At 35.8% G+C, this 19,141-nt stretch overlaps 1 protein-coding gene across 1 annotated transcript in view; it reads right to left on the bottom strand.

Moving 5' to 3' along the window:
- wkd (TBC1 domain family member whacked) overlaps positions 1-19,141 on the bottom strand; it is a 147,437-nt gene that overhangs the window by 111,831 nt on the left and 16,465 nt on the right. The window contains exon 3 of the mRNA XM_090411809.1: positions 15,229-15,328. Coding sequence (XP_090267935.1) covers positions 15,229-15,328 — 100 coding nt within the window. The remainder of the gene's footprint in view (positions 1-15,228; positions 15,329-19,141) is intronic.

Here is a 19,141-nt window from a genome sequence, read left to right as displayed (position 1 = left end):
CGAGCAATAACCAGAAAGAGATAAAGAGAAAGCTGGAAAAAATTTGTATCATATCTAGAAAATGACATATATAAAATAAGATCCAATGAATATCAAATACTAAACACATGAATGCAGATATAAAAGAAACTGCAAACATAAATTGATTTCAATAGATTTAAAAGAATTCTTGGATTACTCTACAGATCTTTAGACAGATAATACATCATCAAATTCCTGCCATGTACCCTCAAGGGGCATACAGGATATGACAGTACTCCAAGAAAAATTTACATCATTACTAACTTCCTATCTACAATTTTCCTCCAAATCAGTCTGTTACTTGTCAAGACTCCAACATTATCAGATCTTATATTTCTATCGTCTAAGGCACTTTGTATTGTATCAATCCACCTATATCTTGGTCTTCCTCTGGGTCGTTTTCCTGCCAACCTGGCAGAGAACACTTGTTGTGCTAATCTTTCCTCTCCCATTCTATTTAAGTGACCATACCACATGAGATTAGCTCTGCTAACGCATTCCTGGATGCTGACAATGTCAAGTTCTTTCCTAATATCCTCATTTTTAATATGATATTGCCATTAATGCCATCTGCTCATGCCTCTAATCTTTCTCAGGACTCTCATATCTGCAGTCCCTAGTCTTTGGTCAAGTGTTTTACTTCTGACCCAGCTTTCAGATCCATAAGTTAAAAGTGGTTTGAACACTGTCTTGTATACAGCTAATTTAGTGTTCCGACTAATTTCTCTCTATTCCATATGAATTGATTCAATTGACTTCCCACAATACCAGCTTTGCTGATTCTGTTGTCTCTTTCTATATTTAATTTACCATCTTCAGTAAAAATCGTGCCTAAGTAACTGAAATGTTTTACTTGTTCCACAGGTTCTCCATTCACAACACAGTTGACATTGTCAATGATTCTGCCTATTTTCATTGTCTTTGTCTTTTTATTGCTGACCTTCATACCATATCTATTACAACAGCTATTCAATTTAGTCAGAGAATCTTGCAGACTTGTAGCGGATTTATTTAGAAGTATAACATCATCCACATAAAGCAAAGAGCTGACATTAACATCTCCAATTTTGATATCAGGTTTAATACCACTTTCCTTCATAATGTGATCCATATAGATAATGAATAACAGAGGGGATAATGTCTCACACCAGATTTAATCCTTGTCTCACACCAGATTTAACATTAAACCATCTTCCTGTACTTCCTTCAATTCTAACTGCTGACTTACAACTCAAATAAAGACTAAGTATTGCTTGATATAATGCCCCATTGACACCATATAACTGCAGCGTATTGAATAGCTTCTCTCTTGGCACCTTCTCATATGCCTTTTCCAAATCGACAAAACTTAAATACAGATCTTTGTTATATTCCCATGCTTTCTCGACTATTTGTCGTAAAGTGAAGATCTGATCCTGACAGCCTCTATTTGGCCTGAATCCAGCTTGTTCTTCACCAAGCTTTTCTTCCACAATTCTTCTCAACCGTTTTTTCTCAAGTATACTTGCATAGATCTTGCCAGGAACACTCAGAAGGGATATACCTCTATAATTCTCACATTCAGTTTTATTTCCCTTTTTAAATATGGGTACTATGAGAGCTCTACTCCAATCATTGGGAATTCGTCCCTCTGTCCAGGCTTTCTGAACTATGCAGTGCAGCCACTGTAAGACTTTTATACCACGATACTTCAGCATTTCTGGTCAAATATCATCTACTCCTGCTGCCTTTCCACATTTCAAGCCTTTGATGGCTTTTTCTACTTCAAGTATGGATATGTATTCCTGACTGCATGCCTGGTCAGTGTTTTTTATCACTGTGCTGTCATCACTGCTTGTTTCATTTAGCAGTTTTTCAAAGTAATTACTCCATACTTCAAGGATTTCTTTTTCCCCTGTTTTCATGTCACCTTTATCATCTCTGACTCCCTTTACAACACTCTTTCCTCCATTCCTAAGCTTCTTCAACAACCTCCAGAATATTTTGCCACCTTCTTGATATTTATTTTCTATATTCTTGCCAAAGTCCTCCCATGACTTTTGTTTAGCTAGTTTTACACACTGTTTAGCTTTTTTACATTTGTCTCTGTATTCTGTAAGAGTAAAAGCTGACTTATTTGCCAGGAACTTTTGATATGCTTTCTTCTTTTCCTTCACTGCCTCTTTAACTTCCTGTGTCCACCAGGGAGTTCTGATTTTTTTATCTTTGCACACAACCTCACCACATGCCTCTCTGGCAGAATCAATCAATGTTTTCTTCAGAGTTTGCCACTGAATCTCCAAGGCTTGATTCCTGTTCTCAAACTCTTTCATTTTCTTTTCAATAATCTTTCTGTATTTTAGTCTACAGTTCACATCTGAGAGCTGCTCAACTTTTATTCGCTTTAAAACTTTCTTACATGTTATTCTTTTCAATATGAAATTCAATTTTATCCTGCTCAAGACTAAATAGTGATCACTTCCAATTTCAAATCCTCTGTACACTCTGGTGTCCTGCACCAGGGAGAAAACATCACTATCAACAATAACATAGTCAATGAGACTTTTCTTATTCCTAGCCTCTTCTCTCCATGTGAATTTGTGCACATTTTTATGTTGGAACATGGTGTTAGTAATAACCAGTCCATGTCCTGAGCAGAAATCCAACAGATATTTGCCATTATTATTAGCTTTGCTCTTTTCTCCAAATTTTCCCAAAATATTTTTGTATGTCTCACAATCATGTCCTACTCTGCTATTTAGATCCCCAACAAGGACCAACTTTTCCTTTTTCATTCTGTCAGTTGCTTTTTCTAAAGTGTCAAAAAATTCCTCCACTTTTACCTTAGTAGAACCTTCTGTGGGACCATAGGCACAAATAAGTCTCATTGTCCAGTTCCCCATTCTCATATTTGCCCACATTACTCTACTTGAGACTGACTGCCATTCAAGAAGATTAGCCTCATATTTTGTGTTGAATACTATGGCTACTCCTTCTTTTCCTTGATTGCCATTGTGAATAGGTTATGTATTTATTTATTCATATGGCATGAATAAACATGCAGTACAATACACTTTCACTTTAAAAACATAAAATTAAAAGTCATTTTAAAAACCAATAAAATTAAATGGTTACATCCATATTGGTCAGATAGTTCATAGCTTCGGGTGTAGCACTTAAAAAGTCCAATTTGTCTCCTGAATATGCTCTGAGATAACACTGAGTCACAATATGGTCCACAGTTTGTCTTTGAGCTCCACAATCACATTGCAGGGATGGTCGTTTACCCCATTTAAAAAGCATGTCCGCACATACACCATGACCAGTTCGTATTCTATTAAGCTGAGTTTAGTATTTTCGTGGGAGGTGTGAGCAAGCATCAAAACTTTCTTGTAATTCTTTGAGAGAAAATTTTGTGACAAAATCATCTGTCTGGCTCTCCCACTGTTCTTGCCACTTTCGCTTCAGGTCAAAGTTAGATTGAAGTAGTAGTTGAGCTAATTGTAGTGGTGGATGTCTTGATCTCAATCGTCATATAATAAATTTAGTTTAATCCTTTATCCAAGTGTGAGCAAACAAAGCTTGCACTTTCTTCAGGACTGGGGTAAGGTGGTGCAACACCAGGACACTCCTTGCAAAGGTGGAGCAAGCTACCAACACTCCTATCTCAGTATCTCCCATAATGCAAAATACATCTCCTTGCGGATATGTCTAATGTTATGCATTAAGGGAAGGGTTTCGACCTTTCTAGACCCAGAATAGTTTCGACCTTTACTGAGGTCTCTTCAGTGGGAGCCCGGCAGAAGCATTAGCAGGTCATCTCTACCTATAGGAGTTGCCAAATGGTGTGCCACCTTTTTTTTAATAAATTACTCTGGATTTAGAGAAAGATGTTGAAAGTTTATTTTTCACTTGGTTAGAGTATAATAAATTTAGTTTAATCCTTTATCCAAGTGTGAGTAAACCTTACCACCTTACCCCAGTCCTGAAGATACTTTCAGGTGCAAACTTTGTTTGCTCACACTTGGATAAAGGATTAAACTAAATTTATTATACTCTAACCAAGTGAAAAATAAACTTTCAACAATCGTCGTATACTTAAGTCTGGGATATCTAAATGTACTGGTAGGGGTGTGTTCTCCAAGTTTTTTTTATACTCCTGTAAGAGAGCCTTAGTCCTGCGCAGATTCGATGGAACAATGTTGCTAAGGACTGGAAGCCAGTGTGTGTGGGCATTGATTTAATTGTGCCAGAAATCAGTCTCATTGTATTATTTAGTTGGCAATCAACAAGTTTAACATGTGTGCTAATTAGCCACACTGGTGAGCAATATTCGGCAACAGAGAAAACTAGACCAAGAGCTGTAATCCACAGATTATCAGCTGTTGTTCCCAATGTCGTGCCTATTAGATTTTGTATTATGTTGTTATGGGTTCTTAACTTAGCAGAAACGTTTGTTAGATGTTGCTTGTAAGAGAGAGTGCGGTCCAGGTCACACCCAAGTAGTTTGGAAACATTGTGTCGTAGTAAACATCCTTCAAAGAAAATATGTAAAGTGACATCTGCCATGTGATTATTAAGATGAAAGCTTGATACTTCTGTTTTGTCTGGATTGAGCTGGAGCCTCCATTTTTTGTAATATTCACCTATTGTTTTCAGATCTTTTGTAAGTACGTCTTCAGCCTGACTCATGTTTTTGTGTCGAATGGCAATTACAGTGTCATCAGCATAACAGAACTTGCATAAGATGGTAGCAGGCAAGTCATATGTGTATAGGTTATAAAGTAAGGGTGCCAATACTGACCCTTGTGGCCATTATTAAGTTTTTGTTGTTAGAACATTTTATTTCCTAATATAACATGAAAGAAATGTTCAATGAGCATGGAGGAAATTAAGTGTGCAGTCCGTTTACATGGGACAATGCTAAGAAATTTGTATATAAGACCTTCACGCCACACTTGTCATAGGCTGCTGTTGGGTCCAAGAAGACAGCTGATGTTTTTTCTTCCTTCTGAAATCTAGTTTCTATGTATGATGTTAAAGTCAGCACTTAATCACAGCAATCAGGTTTTTCTCTAAAACCAGCTTATTCAATCAGGACAAGCTGCATAATTGGTATGGACAATCTGTTGTACAGAAGGCGTTCTAATATTTTATAGGTGCAACTCAATAAAGCATATATATATATATATATATATATATATATAGCACTCAATAAAGCAAAATACAAAATGATGGTACAACATGACAAAATTTCATGCCAGCAAGGGCATCACCCAGTTAAACAAAGCCTCTGTTGTTTTCGTCAGAGAACCAGGGCGAACAGCGAAAAGTCAGCTACTGGAACAAATCTGAAAACACACCCCAACTCGACATTACCAGAGTTAAAGATCAGTACTATCAACATAAGAAGCCTGAATGGCAAAGAAATGGAGCTAGCTGAGGAATTAGATAAGTACCAGATCGAGATAATAGGGGTGACTGAAACAAAAAAGACGAAATCTGGTGAGATCTTTCTGAGCAATAAATACAAAATATTATATTCAGGCAATGACAATCAAGGAAAAGAAGGAGTAGCCATAGTATTCAACACTAAATACGAGGCTAATCTTCTTGAATGGCAGGCAGTCTCAAGTAGAGTGATGTGGGCAAATATCAGAATAGGGAACTGGACAATGAGACTTATTTGTGCCTATGGTCCCACAGAAGGTTCTACTAAGGTAGAAGTGGAGGAATTTTTTGATGCTTCAGAGAAAGCAGTTGACACAATGAAAAGGAAAAGTTGCTATTTAGATTCCTTGTTGGGGATCTAAATAGCAGAGTAGGAAATGATTGTCAGATATACAAAAATATTTTGGGAAAATTTAGAGAAAAGAGCAAAGCTAATAATAATGGCAAATACCTGTTGGATTTCTGCTCAGGACATGGACTGGTTATTACTAACACCATGTTCCAACATAAAAATGTGCACAACTTCACATGGAGAGAAGAAGCAAGGAATAAAAAAAGTCTCATTGACTATGTTAATGTTGATAGTGATGTCTGCTCCATGATGCAGGACACCAGAGTGTACAGAGGATTTGAAATTGGAAGTAATGACTATTTAGTCTTGAGCAGGATAAAATTGAATTTCATATTGAAAAGAATAACATGTAAGCAAGTTTTAAAGCGAATAAAAGTTGAGCAGCTCTCAGATCTGAACTGTATACTAAAATACACAAAAATTATTGAAGAAAAAATGAAAAAGTTTGAGAACAGCAACCAAACCTTGAAGATTCAGTGGCAAGCCTTGAAGAAAACATTGATTGATTCAGCCAGAGAGGCATGTGGTGAGGTTGTCTGCATGGATAGAAAAATCAGAACTCCATGGTGGATACAGAAAGTTAAAGATGGAGTGAAGGAAAAGAAGTAAGCATATTAAAAGTTCCTAGCAAATAAGTCAGCTTGTGCTCTTAGAGAATACAGAGACAAATGTAAGAAAGCTAAACACTGTGTAAAACTAGCTAAACAAAAGTCATGGGAGGACTTTGGCAAGAACATAGAAAATAAATATCAAGAAGGTGGTAAAATATTCTGGAGGTTGTTGAAAAATATTAGAAATGGAGGAAAGAGTACTGTAAGAGATGTAGAGGTGACATGAAAACAGGAAAAAAAGATATCCTTGAAGTATGGAGTAACTACTTTGAAAAATTGCTAAATGAAACAAGCAGTGATAGTACAGTGGTAAAAAACACTCAACAGGCATACAGTCCAGAATACATATCCACACTTGAAGTAGAAAAAGCTATCAAGGCTTGAAAGGTGGAAAGGCAGCAGGGGTAGATGATATTCAAGCAGAAATGCTGAAGTATGATGGTATAAAAGTCTTACAGTGGCTGCACTGCATAGTTCAGAAAGTCTGGACAAAGGGACGAATTCCCGAAGATTGGAGTAGATCTCTCATTGTACCCATATATAAAAAGGGAAATAAAACTGAATGAGAATTACAGAGGCATTTCGTTACTGAGTGTTCCTGGTAGGATATATGCAAGTATACGTGAGAAAAAACGGTTGAGAAGAATTGTGGAAGAAAAACTTGGTGAAGAACAAGCTGGATTCAGGCCAAATAGAGGCTGTCAGGATCAAATCTTCACTTTACTACAAATAGTCAAGAATGCATGGGAATATAACAAAGATCTGTATTTAAGTTTTTGTCAATTTGGAAAAGGCATATGACAAGGTGCCAAGAGAGAAGCTATTCAATATGCTACAGTTATATGGTGTCGATGGGACTTTATATCAAGCAATACTTAGTCTTAATTTTAGTTGTAAGTCGGCAGTTAGAATTGAAGGACGTACAGGGAGATGGTTTAATGTTAAATCTGGTGTGAGACAAGAATGTACATAATCCCCTCTGTTATTCATTATCTATATGGATCACATTATGAAGGAAAGTGGTATTAAACATGATATCAAAATTGGAGATGTTAATGTCAGCTGGATCTTCCTTTCCTAAATATGCATTGTTCTTCTCCAATAATTTCCTTGGGCCATGGTGTTAATTTACTTTTAATTATATCTAGGTATATTTTATAGCAAGCATTTAACAGGGACATTCCTCTGTAGTTTCTCAATCCTTTCTGTTTCCTTTTTTGAATATGTTTCTGACTATTGCTGTCTCCTATTTTTGTGGGATGTTTCCTTCTTCCCATGTTTAGAAATTTAATTAATTGTAATTGAAATGGTTTAGAGCTGTATTTGTATAGTTCTGAATTTATTCAGCTTTTCTATTTTTCAGTTTTTCAAATATTTTCTTTAGATCATTAAACTGCATTGGTTCTTCATTTGTTTCTTGATTTATTACTTGTTTTATTTCAAATTGATTATTATTGTTTAGAAACTGGGTATAGTGATTGGTCCATTCTTTTGGGGAGGAGCCTTCTAATTGTAGATTTTCTTGAGTAATTTTTTGAATGATTTTATAGCTCTTTAGTTGCAGTCCATTTATATCATGCTCCAATCTTGATACAAAATTTTCCCAGTCTTTTCTTCTGATTTTCCTGATTTCTCTTCTTGTTATTGCTCTGATTCTTTTATATTCTATTTCCTATGGTTCTGTCATTTAGCCATTTAAGGTACGTTTCTTTTTTCTTTCTTATTAAAGATTCTATTTCTGGGTTCCAGGTTCTGAGTCCTTTCCATTTTCATTGCAGTTTTGTTCCTATAACTTTATATGCTGCTTGTTTTACTATTTGTTTGATGTTTTGCCATTAATTTTCATGTATCTTCATTTATTTTCTTTGTATAGTTTGTAAGTCTTCTTTGATATAGTTCTCTGATACTATCTTGTTGTGCCAATTCTATCTTAAATTGCTCCTGCTTTTGTGTTCTTGTATTGTTTCTATTTCTTTGGTTCAGGATTCTTGAACCAATGTCCAATTCTCATCTTCATCTAGTATTTACTTATTCGTATGGAGTTTCCTCCCCCCTCACGGGGGTAAAGTATTTATGGCTGTAGATCCGTGTGTGTTCACTGTTCACGGGGCTGGTTTGCCTGCTTGCGGGATGAAAAACCCCAGATAAACTAGGAGGAAAAACCTGCTGTCCATGCCCAAGACCGGCTAACTTGGCTATGGCTGAGGAAGATCCTTAAGCTCCTCATGTTGGCGACGGGAATCAAACCTAGGACACTCCTTCCCCAGGCATATGGTTGCAAAGCGCATAGCCACTAGGCTAACCGCGCAGACTTCCTCTGATATGATACACCCTGTTACAGCTACCTTACTGAACAAATGAAGATGAACTGGCAATTTGTAAGTTAGTTGACGAAATTGTATTGTCTTGACTTAAATTATACACCAATATGATAGGTAAGCCATGATCAAAATGTCATGTGCAAATTCACACAGAGAGAAAAATAGAAAGATGGGTAACAGTACACAATAAATGTCACTGTTGATAGTGACGTGTGACAAAGCAAGATGCAAGAGTATAGCAGGGCTTTTAAACAGGAAGTGACAACCATTAGTTTTGAGTAAGATAAAAATGAGTATCATAATGAAAAGAAAAATATGTACAAAAAGATTAAAAAGTCGAGCAGCTTTCAGAGGCAAAATTTAGACTGAAATACATAAATTTTCATTAGAGAAAAAAATGAAAACAACCCATATTCACAAATAAGTCTAAAATGTGAAGAAAATAGTGATTCGGGCAAGGAAGCTTGTAGATTGGTTCATAGTTAACTGGTATGAAGAAACTGATGTCGCATTTTACCATTACCAAGGTTACAGCAGTACCCAATATAATAAATAAATAGCTAAATAAGTAAATAAGAGTAATGTACAAGCTAACAAATTTTTGAAAAACTGAGCAATGCCATATTCACATATAAATTGTATTTATGATCGAATCTTTGTAAAAAAAATCAGATTTCACACAGTTTGTCCAAGTCTGATAAGATCTGCTTGAACATATATGTCTCAGTTACATTAGTAAAAATTCTTCTGACTCCAGAAGAGAGGAAGTTGTGCATGGAATTTATTTAGTGCTTCCTGTCAAGATGTCAGGCATTGATTAACTCTGCTCTGAATAAAAGTCTGTATGCATAAGGAACTGACATACAGTATGTGAAGAAAGTACATGCTGACCTAGCAGCTGCATCTGCAGTCTCATTTCGTTAATTCCAATGTGGATGGTTACCCAAGCACAATGGAATATAGAAATTAAGGATCCTTATTTGGTACAATAATTGTAGAACATCATAAAGCACTGAATGTGCATCTTGCACAGGAGGAGATTACCTGTAAAAAAAAAAACTCAATGAGTCTGTACAAATCATACATTTTTGGTAGCAGTTTTCTTTTATGTGCACAAGCACAACTGGATGGCATACAGTTCAGCAGTATAGGCTACTGCACTGAAGTAGAGCTTGAATGGGTCAGGTATCTCCAAAACATACTCCATGCTCTTGTCTTTTTTTTTTTGCTGCATACACTCAGGGTTCCACTATGGATTTGGACAAAGTGGAAATGAAGATGACGTAATTGCAGTTGTTGCTGCTTAGACAATACAATCTGTTACATACATCCCTACTTCATCAACAGAAGTTCAGATAACTGCCTCAATATTAAATTTTGTAAGATGGGAAAATGTTTTCCAGCCAGCATGGTCAATTTTCCATGTGGGTGTCTGTGTAGGAAAACAGTTTTTGTGAGGAGACAGCACAAAGCACAGGGAAATGATCACTTCCATATATGTTCTCTTCTACATACCACATGAATAGCAGACAAGGAGATAGTAAGATCTATTGTAGAATATATGAGCAGGTGAGTATAAAAGAAGATTCTCTTCTTAATAACAGATGTAGTGAGGTCAATATTGTCAAGTAGACACTCAACAACTAACTGACCACTTATGTTGATACTACTCCACAGAGTATTATGTCTATTTAAGTCACCCATAAGAAGCATGGATTGAGGAGTTGCAATATGAGATTAACGTCAATCTGAGTTAACTCAGAACTGGAGTAATACAATAGAGTATACCCTGTCAGATTCCCCCCCCCCTCTGATGTACTTCAATGAACAAAATCAGTACAGGTCTAGTGCAGATAACAGCACTGCCTTCATGGCTCTCCCGCAGGAAATAACGGCATAATTCAACAATAAATTTTCTAGCGTCTCATGAGGGTAGTCACGTTCAAGCTCAGGAGTCTCATCCTCATCACTTTCTTGTTCTTTCTAACTCCTCTGGTGTCTTGTTGCAATCAATGCAAACTCTTAAGTTTCTGATGTAGTTGCTTCTAATGGGATGTTAGAAGTTCTTTTCTACATATCTACTACACTTTTGCCCATATTTCCACAACTGAATGCCTAAAACCATAGTGAACAAACTGTTTTGAAAGGTCTTGCTGCTTATTCCTCACCAACTATTGGTCATAAACTGTAGATTATAAAAGATTAATTTTTGTGCTGTCCCTCTTAGCAAATGTCAAGAACCAGTAAAATTTTTCTTGATTTCCAATGTAATTCTGTCCCAACTTGTAAGCCAATTCTTAAAAATTTAAGATGTTATCCATACATTTTTGGTTGGCATGGTACTGAACTGATAAATGCTCCCTTTAAAACACTGAGGTCTAACTCTTTTTTCCAATAACTGACAGTTTTTCTTACCAGTTAAGGATATATATGAACACCAGAACACTGTTACACAATGTATTGCTTTTGTATAGGATCCATTTCTTTTAGATACTTGGGAGGGATCCATTTTTTTAAGAACACAATTCTAACATGATTATTTTGCAGACCAAATGATAGCACCATACATTCCTTGTAACTCCCAATATCAATCATCATGTTCAAAAACAACTATGAAAAGTTAAAACGGGAAAAAAAAAAGATACAACTAAAAAAAAAAACTTTTTTTTTTCAATGTTCAGCATCTTCAATTGCTAGGCATCTCACTTTTAATACATACTGGCTGCAGAGTGAAGTGTGTGTGTGTGTGTGTGTGATATCAGTATGCAATTTAGAATATTTTTGATCTTTGATAAAAATCTTTGTTGGAATCTAACAAATTTGTTGTCTCTATTGGCAATAATTCCTTTCTTTAAATCTTGATTTTATTTTCTAAGTCTAACTTTCTTAATGAAATCTTCAATCATCTTCTTTGGAGATTTTAATGTTCAACTCTAACTGGCTTTCCCTTCACAACTGCATTGTTCCAGTCAAGGTATCATCAAAAACTCACACAAATCATTCCCATTAGGGATTGCAAATTGACTGACTTTTTTCAATTACTAGTCATTTCTTACATTTTCGAGAAATTTGTATTGAAAGACAATCAAAAGACCTCCTCTTGCCTAATAGCACATAAGACCAAGATCCATTTCTTCCAAGATATCTCTGTCCTGAGCCACCAGTTTGGCTTCTTTCCAGCTCTTTCAGCCAGCCAGTTTTTTTTTTCCCCCTTTTCTATCATTCTCTGCCAAGTTAAGCCTTCCCCTTTTCCGTTTTCCTTCTGAGATCTAGGCAAAAGTCACTGTAGAATCTCTGCTGTCCATTCTCAGCAAGTGTCCAATCCATTTCCATCTCCGTTTGTTTATTTCACTAGTAATGCTTTTTTGTGCAGTCAGCTTATATAACTCATTGTTTGTTATATGTTGGAGCTAAAATATTTTTAATATTTTACACAGACATTTGCTTTGAAAACTATTTAATTTAGCTTCCTGTTTTTTTGTTTCAATTCAATGTCTCTGATTCATATAATAACACAGCCTTAACATTGCTATTGAAGATTTTGGTTGTATTATGATATTTTGAAGATTTCCATATATTATTTAATTTTCTGAAAGCAGTAGTAGCTTTTGTCAGTCTTGGCATATTATATTCCTGTCAATTCCATCTTCAGTATCTATATTTGCTCTCAAGATGTAAAATTCTTAACTTCTTCAATAGCATGCTGATTGATTTTGATCTCTTTGTGGCATCTGCTGTTCAATTCAAGCATTTTATTTTAATTGTATTTATTTTAAGAACAACTATTTCAGCTATTTTATATACATCTTCCGATTTTGTTTGTATATCATTGCATTTTGATGATATCAAAACTGTCATCGGCATAATCTAGATCTTCTGTGACATAGGATTCCATTTAATTCCTCTTCTTGCACCTTTAACTTTTCTCACAATCCAATTGATGACTATATTAAACAATAACTCAGACATTACACAATCCTGCCTTACACTAGATTTTTCTCTTGAAAGCACAAAATTTATAAACAGATAGAGGGCACCTCTATGGGGTCTCAGCATTCACCCCCCCTGCCAATTTTTTATGGAACATTTTGAAAAACAAGCTCTTGACTCAGCTCCTCTCAAACCTCTTATCTTGTTATGATATGTGGATATGTGTTCTCCATTTGGCCTCATGGTCCAGACACAGACTCTTTCTTATCTCAATGGTCTTCACTCTAAAATTCAATTTACCATGGAAAAAGAAACTAATTATAGTTTAGCCTTTCTAGACACCTTGGTAACATGTCTACCCAATGGTAAACTATCCTTTTCAGTATACAGGAAGCCTACCCACACAGACAGATACATACACCCCCCCCCCCTCAACAGTATGGTATCATTAAAACACTAATAGAGCCTACTTTGTTCCAATGAGTCCTCTCTTACAGCATAACTTAATCATCCACATACACCACACTTTATCTAATGGCTACAGTTCCCAAAGTATTAAAAAAATAATAAATCCTTTCCCCAATCCTTGACCTTCTTTTCAGAAAGATTTTAGTAATGCATATCATCAACCCCCAAGGTCCAAGGCACTTCAGAAAAAAGCAGCCAGAATCTTAAAGAATCCAGCTTGCTACCCTTATATGTTCAACTAAAGATCAGCTTCTCCCTCTGTGCCTGGACTATATCCCACCCCTGCAAGAAGTGTATTTTTGTATGGGGGAGTGATATCTCAGAAGAGAAAAGTCACTAATGGCATGCTCTGGGGATCTGTTTTAAGACCATTGTTTAATTTGTATGTAAATGACATTGGAAATCGCTTAAATGGTGATATACAGCTGTTTGTAGATGATGCAAAGTTGGGGAGAGTTATGAGAAGTAGAATTTCTAAATAGACTGTCTGAATGGGCGAGTGTGTGTGTGTGGGGGGGATGCCAGTTTAATGTTACAAAGTGTAAGGTTTTAAAATTTGGGAAGCAAAGATGGGATTATAGGATTAGTGGGGATATTTTGGAGGAGATGAATGATTTGGGGATTGTGGTGGTAGAAACTTGAAATTTCATGGATGTTTTACTAAAATTGTGAGCACGGCACAGCAGATTATGGGAATGATGTAGAGAACACTGATATGTAGAAGCAAGGATATTTTGATTCCATTGTACAAGACTTTGATCAGGACACATATGGATTACTGTGCACAGATTTGGTTGCCAGGTTTTCCAAAGGATGATGAGATGTTGGAGAGGATCCAGAGATGATTGACCAAATTGGTTTCTGGTCTCTAAAGTGTGGAATATGAGGACAGATCGAGAGAATGCAAATTACTAGCCTAGTGGATAGAAGGAAGAGGGAAGACATGATCGAGACATATAAGTTGGTAAGGGATAATTACCAGATTAACATAGATGAGATTTTTCATAGAATATCTGGAGACATGGAGAGAATGAGAGGCCATCCCTGGAAGCCATGTAAGGTGGATGTGAGCAAAGGGGGTGAAGAGTTGATTTTTGGCATGGAGAGTGATGGATGATTGAAATGCATTGCCTGAGAGTGTGGTGAGTGTAGGGACAGTGAATGCATTTAAGTTGAGGTATGATGAACTATGCATGTGAGAGTGGGACCTCCCACGATGAGTCTCTTGACTCCATGGAGGTCTGTTGATTATAATAATAATAGTATAAAGTGCCCTGTTCCTGCAAGTTGGCCTAGTATGAACAGACAAGAAGATCAGCTGACATCTGAATGGAAGAACACAAAAAAAAAACACATCTGCAGTCATGACCTATGGTCAATCAAGTCCTGCAGATCATGCTTTAGATACTACTCATAGAATCAATTGGAAAAAGACTACAATGCTCCACTGCAGTAAATTTAGAAGAGAGAGACTATTTTTGGAATATGCAACTGCTCTCAGAAATCAGCCTAATTTAAATAAATATAGCTGCATTAAACTTGCCAAAATATGGGAAACACAATACTCCGAGATCCCAGTTTACAACAAGGTGTCCACAGAATGTGCACCACCTAGTTAGGGGGTTCTAATGTTTCATTCATGTGTTTCACTTAGTTTTGTGTGTGTGTGTGTGTGTTACCAGCCTCATATTGTACTCCTAACAACGTCTCAGTCAAAAGATTGGAAGAATTAAAGATTTTTAATCCTTTATCAGTACTGTTTCACTTTATTAAGCTTCTAACATGAGAAACATGTATTCCCTATTCCTCTTTAAATTCTCATCTGCTACATAACTTGGTGGCAGCCTAGGATGTAAACTGGGATCTCAGAGTTTTCCAAGCAGTGTGAAAAAACTGTATATAAAGATGCAAATCAAGAAATTTCAGTTAATCTGAAATGTAAAAACACATTAATACATTTAAATAAACATGTAGATTTCCAATTTAATCCATATTTTAAAAAGCCAGGTATTTAAAGCTCATTTTACCATATTCAGAACTGAAATGCCAACTTAAATGCACACTGACCAAATCAGTATCTTTAGTACATTATTACCTTTTTATATTTTTTTGTCATAAATCTTTCCCAGTTTTCCAACATTTCTAACCATTTTAGTTCTCGCTGTCTTAATACCTCCACAGGAACTACTGTATCTCTGAAACAGAAAACAATATAATCTTTAGAAAATGAATTAAATTACTCTTTATTCATCATTTTATAAAAAACACATCCATTATGAAATCCATTATTTTTGTGAATTTTTGAATTAATACTTCAAATCAAAATCTATATACCATTCTACAAATTACTGCTGATCAATGTTTCAGCAAGGACATGGAATGTCTTTTTGGTTTAATTTCTTTGCATAGCAATCATTCATACAGCTGTAGTAACAAATAGTTTAATGTTTATACACAGAGTGAATATAAAGTGCCAGGTGCATCTTACACCTGAGACTTTATATTCACTGAAAAAGACAAAGAGGTGGCTTAGTGTTATTCCCTCCTTTCACCAATTCTATTTCTCACACCTTTTGCTGACACACAGCACTAAGCTAGCCCACTTTAATATAGAAACTTCCAAGCAATGAGTTCTAGATTTCTGCAACTAGAACCCAAATTTTGGCTCAGTTATGTTAAGATTTTGGTTTTCTGGTCCCACAGCTGCTGAACTCTAAATACATTCCTTGACTACCTGAACAAATCCATGTGTTGAGGCTTAAGTACTGTGAAGAATTCATGTTGGAGGTTTAATGGAATATTAACAGCACTGAGAAAGGATTAAAACTAACTTTAATGCTTCCAATATTTCGTCTCCATCATGGAGGCATCTTCAGGGATTACAAAAACTTTTTGTAACAACACACACACAAATACAATACACTAGTGAGTGAAACTAAAGTCCCATCTAGGTGGTGCACCCTCTATGGGCATTTGCAGGTGGCCTAGGATGTAAAGAGGGATCTCTGATAATTAATGTTTCCCAAATTTTTGGAAGTTTAATGCAACCATATTTGTTTAAATTAGGTTGATTCCCAAGTGCAGATGCAGATTCAATGAACAGTCTTTCTTTTTTGAATTTACTATGGTGGAACATAGTGGTTTTTATCCAGGAGACCCTGTGAGCTGTATCCAAAAGATGGTTTGCAAGACCAGATTGACCTGAACAAATAAAAGTACCATCCAAATAAATTCTTCAACAAATTGAAAAACTGAACACACTTCCATTTCTGGATACACTTGTTGAATCTTTTCTTGGTCTGTTTATCCTTCAGTGTCCACCATAAGTCTATACATACTTTTACCACCAAAATCTAAGTGTCATTAGCATCCTCAAAAACTGAGCAATAAGAGATTGTTTATTTGAATAAATTGCTGGGAAAATTACAAATTATCAGCAGAACATTTATAAATGGCTAGAGAAAAAAATTGAAACATTTTTTAATTCTCTGCAAAATTATACCTAAAAATGAAAAAAATTATAATAAAGAATAGCCATTAGATACATTAAAGGAATATCTGAAAAAAAAAAAAATAGAATACTACAAATACACTTTTAAAGCCACCTTCAAAACCCTCTCCCCATAAAATTGAAGAACTTGTTTAATTCCAAGCGATGCACCACTTTATGAGAGAAAAACCTAACTCAACCCCTTCTTGAGAACATTCATTCTGAACTTCCGAGAATTCCCTCTTGTCCTTTCTTAACTCTTCATGAAATGAAAAATTCCATTTACTGATATCCTGTATGACCCTTCACACGTCTGTATGCTTCAATTATATCACCCCTTTCTCCTGTTTGCTAATGGCTGCAGTTAACAAATTCTCAATCGATCTTCATAATCTGTATTCCATAATACAGTCATCCCTCGACTTGCGTCCTTTCAAAGAGATGTCCGTGATCCCATAAGGGAATAAATAACATTTTCGGCTATACTTTCGAACAAGACACAAGCGAACATAAGGTAAAGCATGCACAGTGGCAACAGCACTTTCAGCGGCAACCTCCCTTGGCAGGCGGCACGTGTCTTCAACAGTTTCTCTGTTGATTATGTTGAATTTTTTCTTGACAATTATTCATAAGACTATTACACTTTTTTTATAAAATCTTTATCAAGTAGCTTTATTTTTATCCTCCTACATGTTTCGCCAATCTGTTTCTATTGGCATCCTCAGGGAATACAAATCAGTAAGCACAAAATGAAGGTTACAGACTAGGTTATAACCGATGGTTCTAAATCATACAAAAAATTGGTATTGTGCGTGACAATGTGCGTGTCTCGTTAACGTGATTTATTTGTGATGACTCATGACGTAATTGTTATGAAAGTTCATTTCTTTGATATTTAATGATCTGATAAAAGTTTTCCAAATTTCTGGTAAAATTAGACCTTGATTCTTGTTTAGGTTTTCAGTTTTACGGACGACTGTAGCTGCTTCTTTAAAGGTTCTTAATGGTTCTGAATGGTAGTTATCTTCTATGTATGGCATAAGGCTCTTATCCCACTCAATGTGATGGTTGGTAGAGGCAAAGTGGCATGAAAGGCCTGAAATGTCTTGTCTGTTATTTCTGACGTATCCTATGTGTTCTTTCTACTAACGGAATTAACCACAATATCCAGAGAACTTTCTTTAAATAGTTACCCTAAAAGACTCTATAACAAGATTCTATTTACTGATATACCACATCGACAACGTGATGACGTCCAATACATCAGTACAATTACAATTCCTTTTGTCAACAACCTTTCCAAAAAATTAGCTAACCTTTTAAAACCATACGAGATCAGAGTGGCATTCAAACCAATCAATACTATTCGGAAATTTTTAAGATCACCGAAAGATCCTCACCCATTCTACAAATACTCTGGAGTATATAATATTCCTTGCTCATGTGGTATTAGTTACGTAGGTCAGACATCTAGAAGCTTCGAAACGAGAAAGAAAGAACACATAGGATATGTCAGAAATAACAGACAAGACATTTCAGGCCTTTCATGCCACTTTGCCTCTACTAACCATCACATTGAGTGGGATAAGAGCCTTATGCCATACATAGAAGATAACTAACATTCAAGAACCTTTAAAGAAGCAGCTACAGTCGTCCGTAAAACTGAAAACCTAAACAAGAATCAAGGTCTAATTTTACCAGAAATTTGGAAAACTTTTATCAGATCATTAAATATCAAAGAAATGAACTTTCATAACAATTACGTCATGAGTCATCACGAATAAATCACGTTAACGAGACACGCACGATACCAATTTTTTGTATGATTTAGAACCATCGGTTATAACCTAGTCTGTAACCTTCATTTTGTGCTTACTGATTTGTATTCCCTGAGGATGCCAATAGAAACAGATTGGCAAAACATGTAGGAGGATAAAAATAAAGCTACTTGATAAAGATTTTATAAAAAAGTGTAATAGTTTCTCTGTTGATTTTGTGTTTGAGAAAAAGGTTGTGTATTTATCGTTAAATATTTTGCGATGTTTTGTGCAACATGGCCCCTACACGCACAATTAGAAAACCTAGTGAAGAATCACAGAAACAGAGGTGAGCAATTGATCTTGAACACATCGAGGGATGTACTGTACTGATATCATTTGTAACATTCCCCTTTACACTTTCTCCACTGTATCAGAATCACCACAGAAACCAGACCTGAGCACAATAGTCCAAGTGATTTCTTATCAGGGCCTTGTGAAGAGGTAAAATGACTTCATCTTTGCATGTCAAGGTTTGTTTCAGCATTACAATTATCCTCTGAGTTGTATTTGCAATCTTTGCTATGTGATCCTTGAACTTCCTATCTACTAAAAATCCAAGAACCCTAGCCTAATCAGCTATTTTCACATGCCCACAATTCCAGCCTATTCAAATTACTATGCAAGTACTGCATATCAGATATATTACTGATTACTCTCCTACCTTTCAACATCAGCAAATAGCTGGATGTCACACATCA

Source organism: Typopeltis vanoorti, chromosome 22 (genome assembly GCF_054136105.1).
Source record: "Typopeltis vanoorti isolate ZY-2024b chromosome 22, IOZ_Tvanoo_1.0, whole genome shotgun sequence".
Lineage (NCBI taxonomy): Eukaryota > Metazoa > Arthropoda > Arachnida > Uropygi > Thelyphonidae > Typopeltis > Typopeltis vanoorti.
This window is presented reverse-complemented; position numbering and strand designations above follow the sequence as displayed.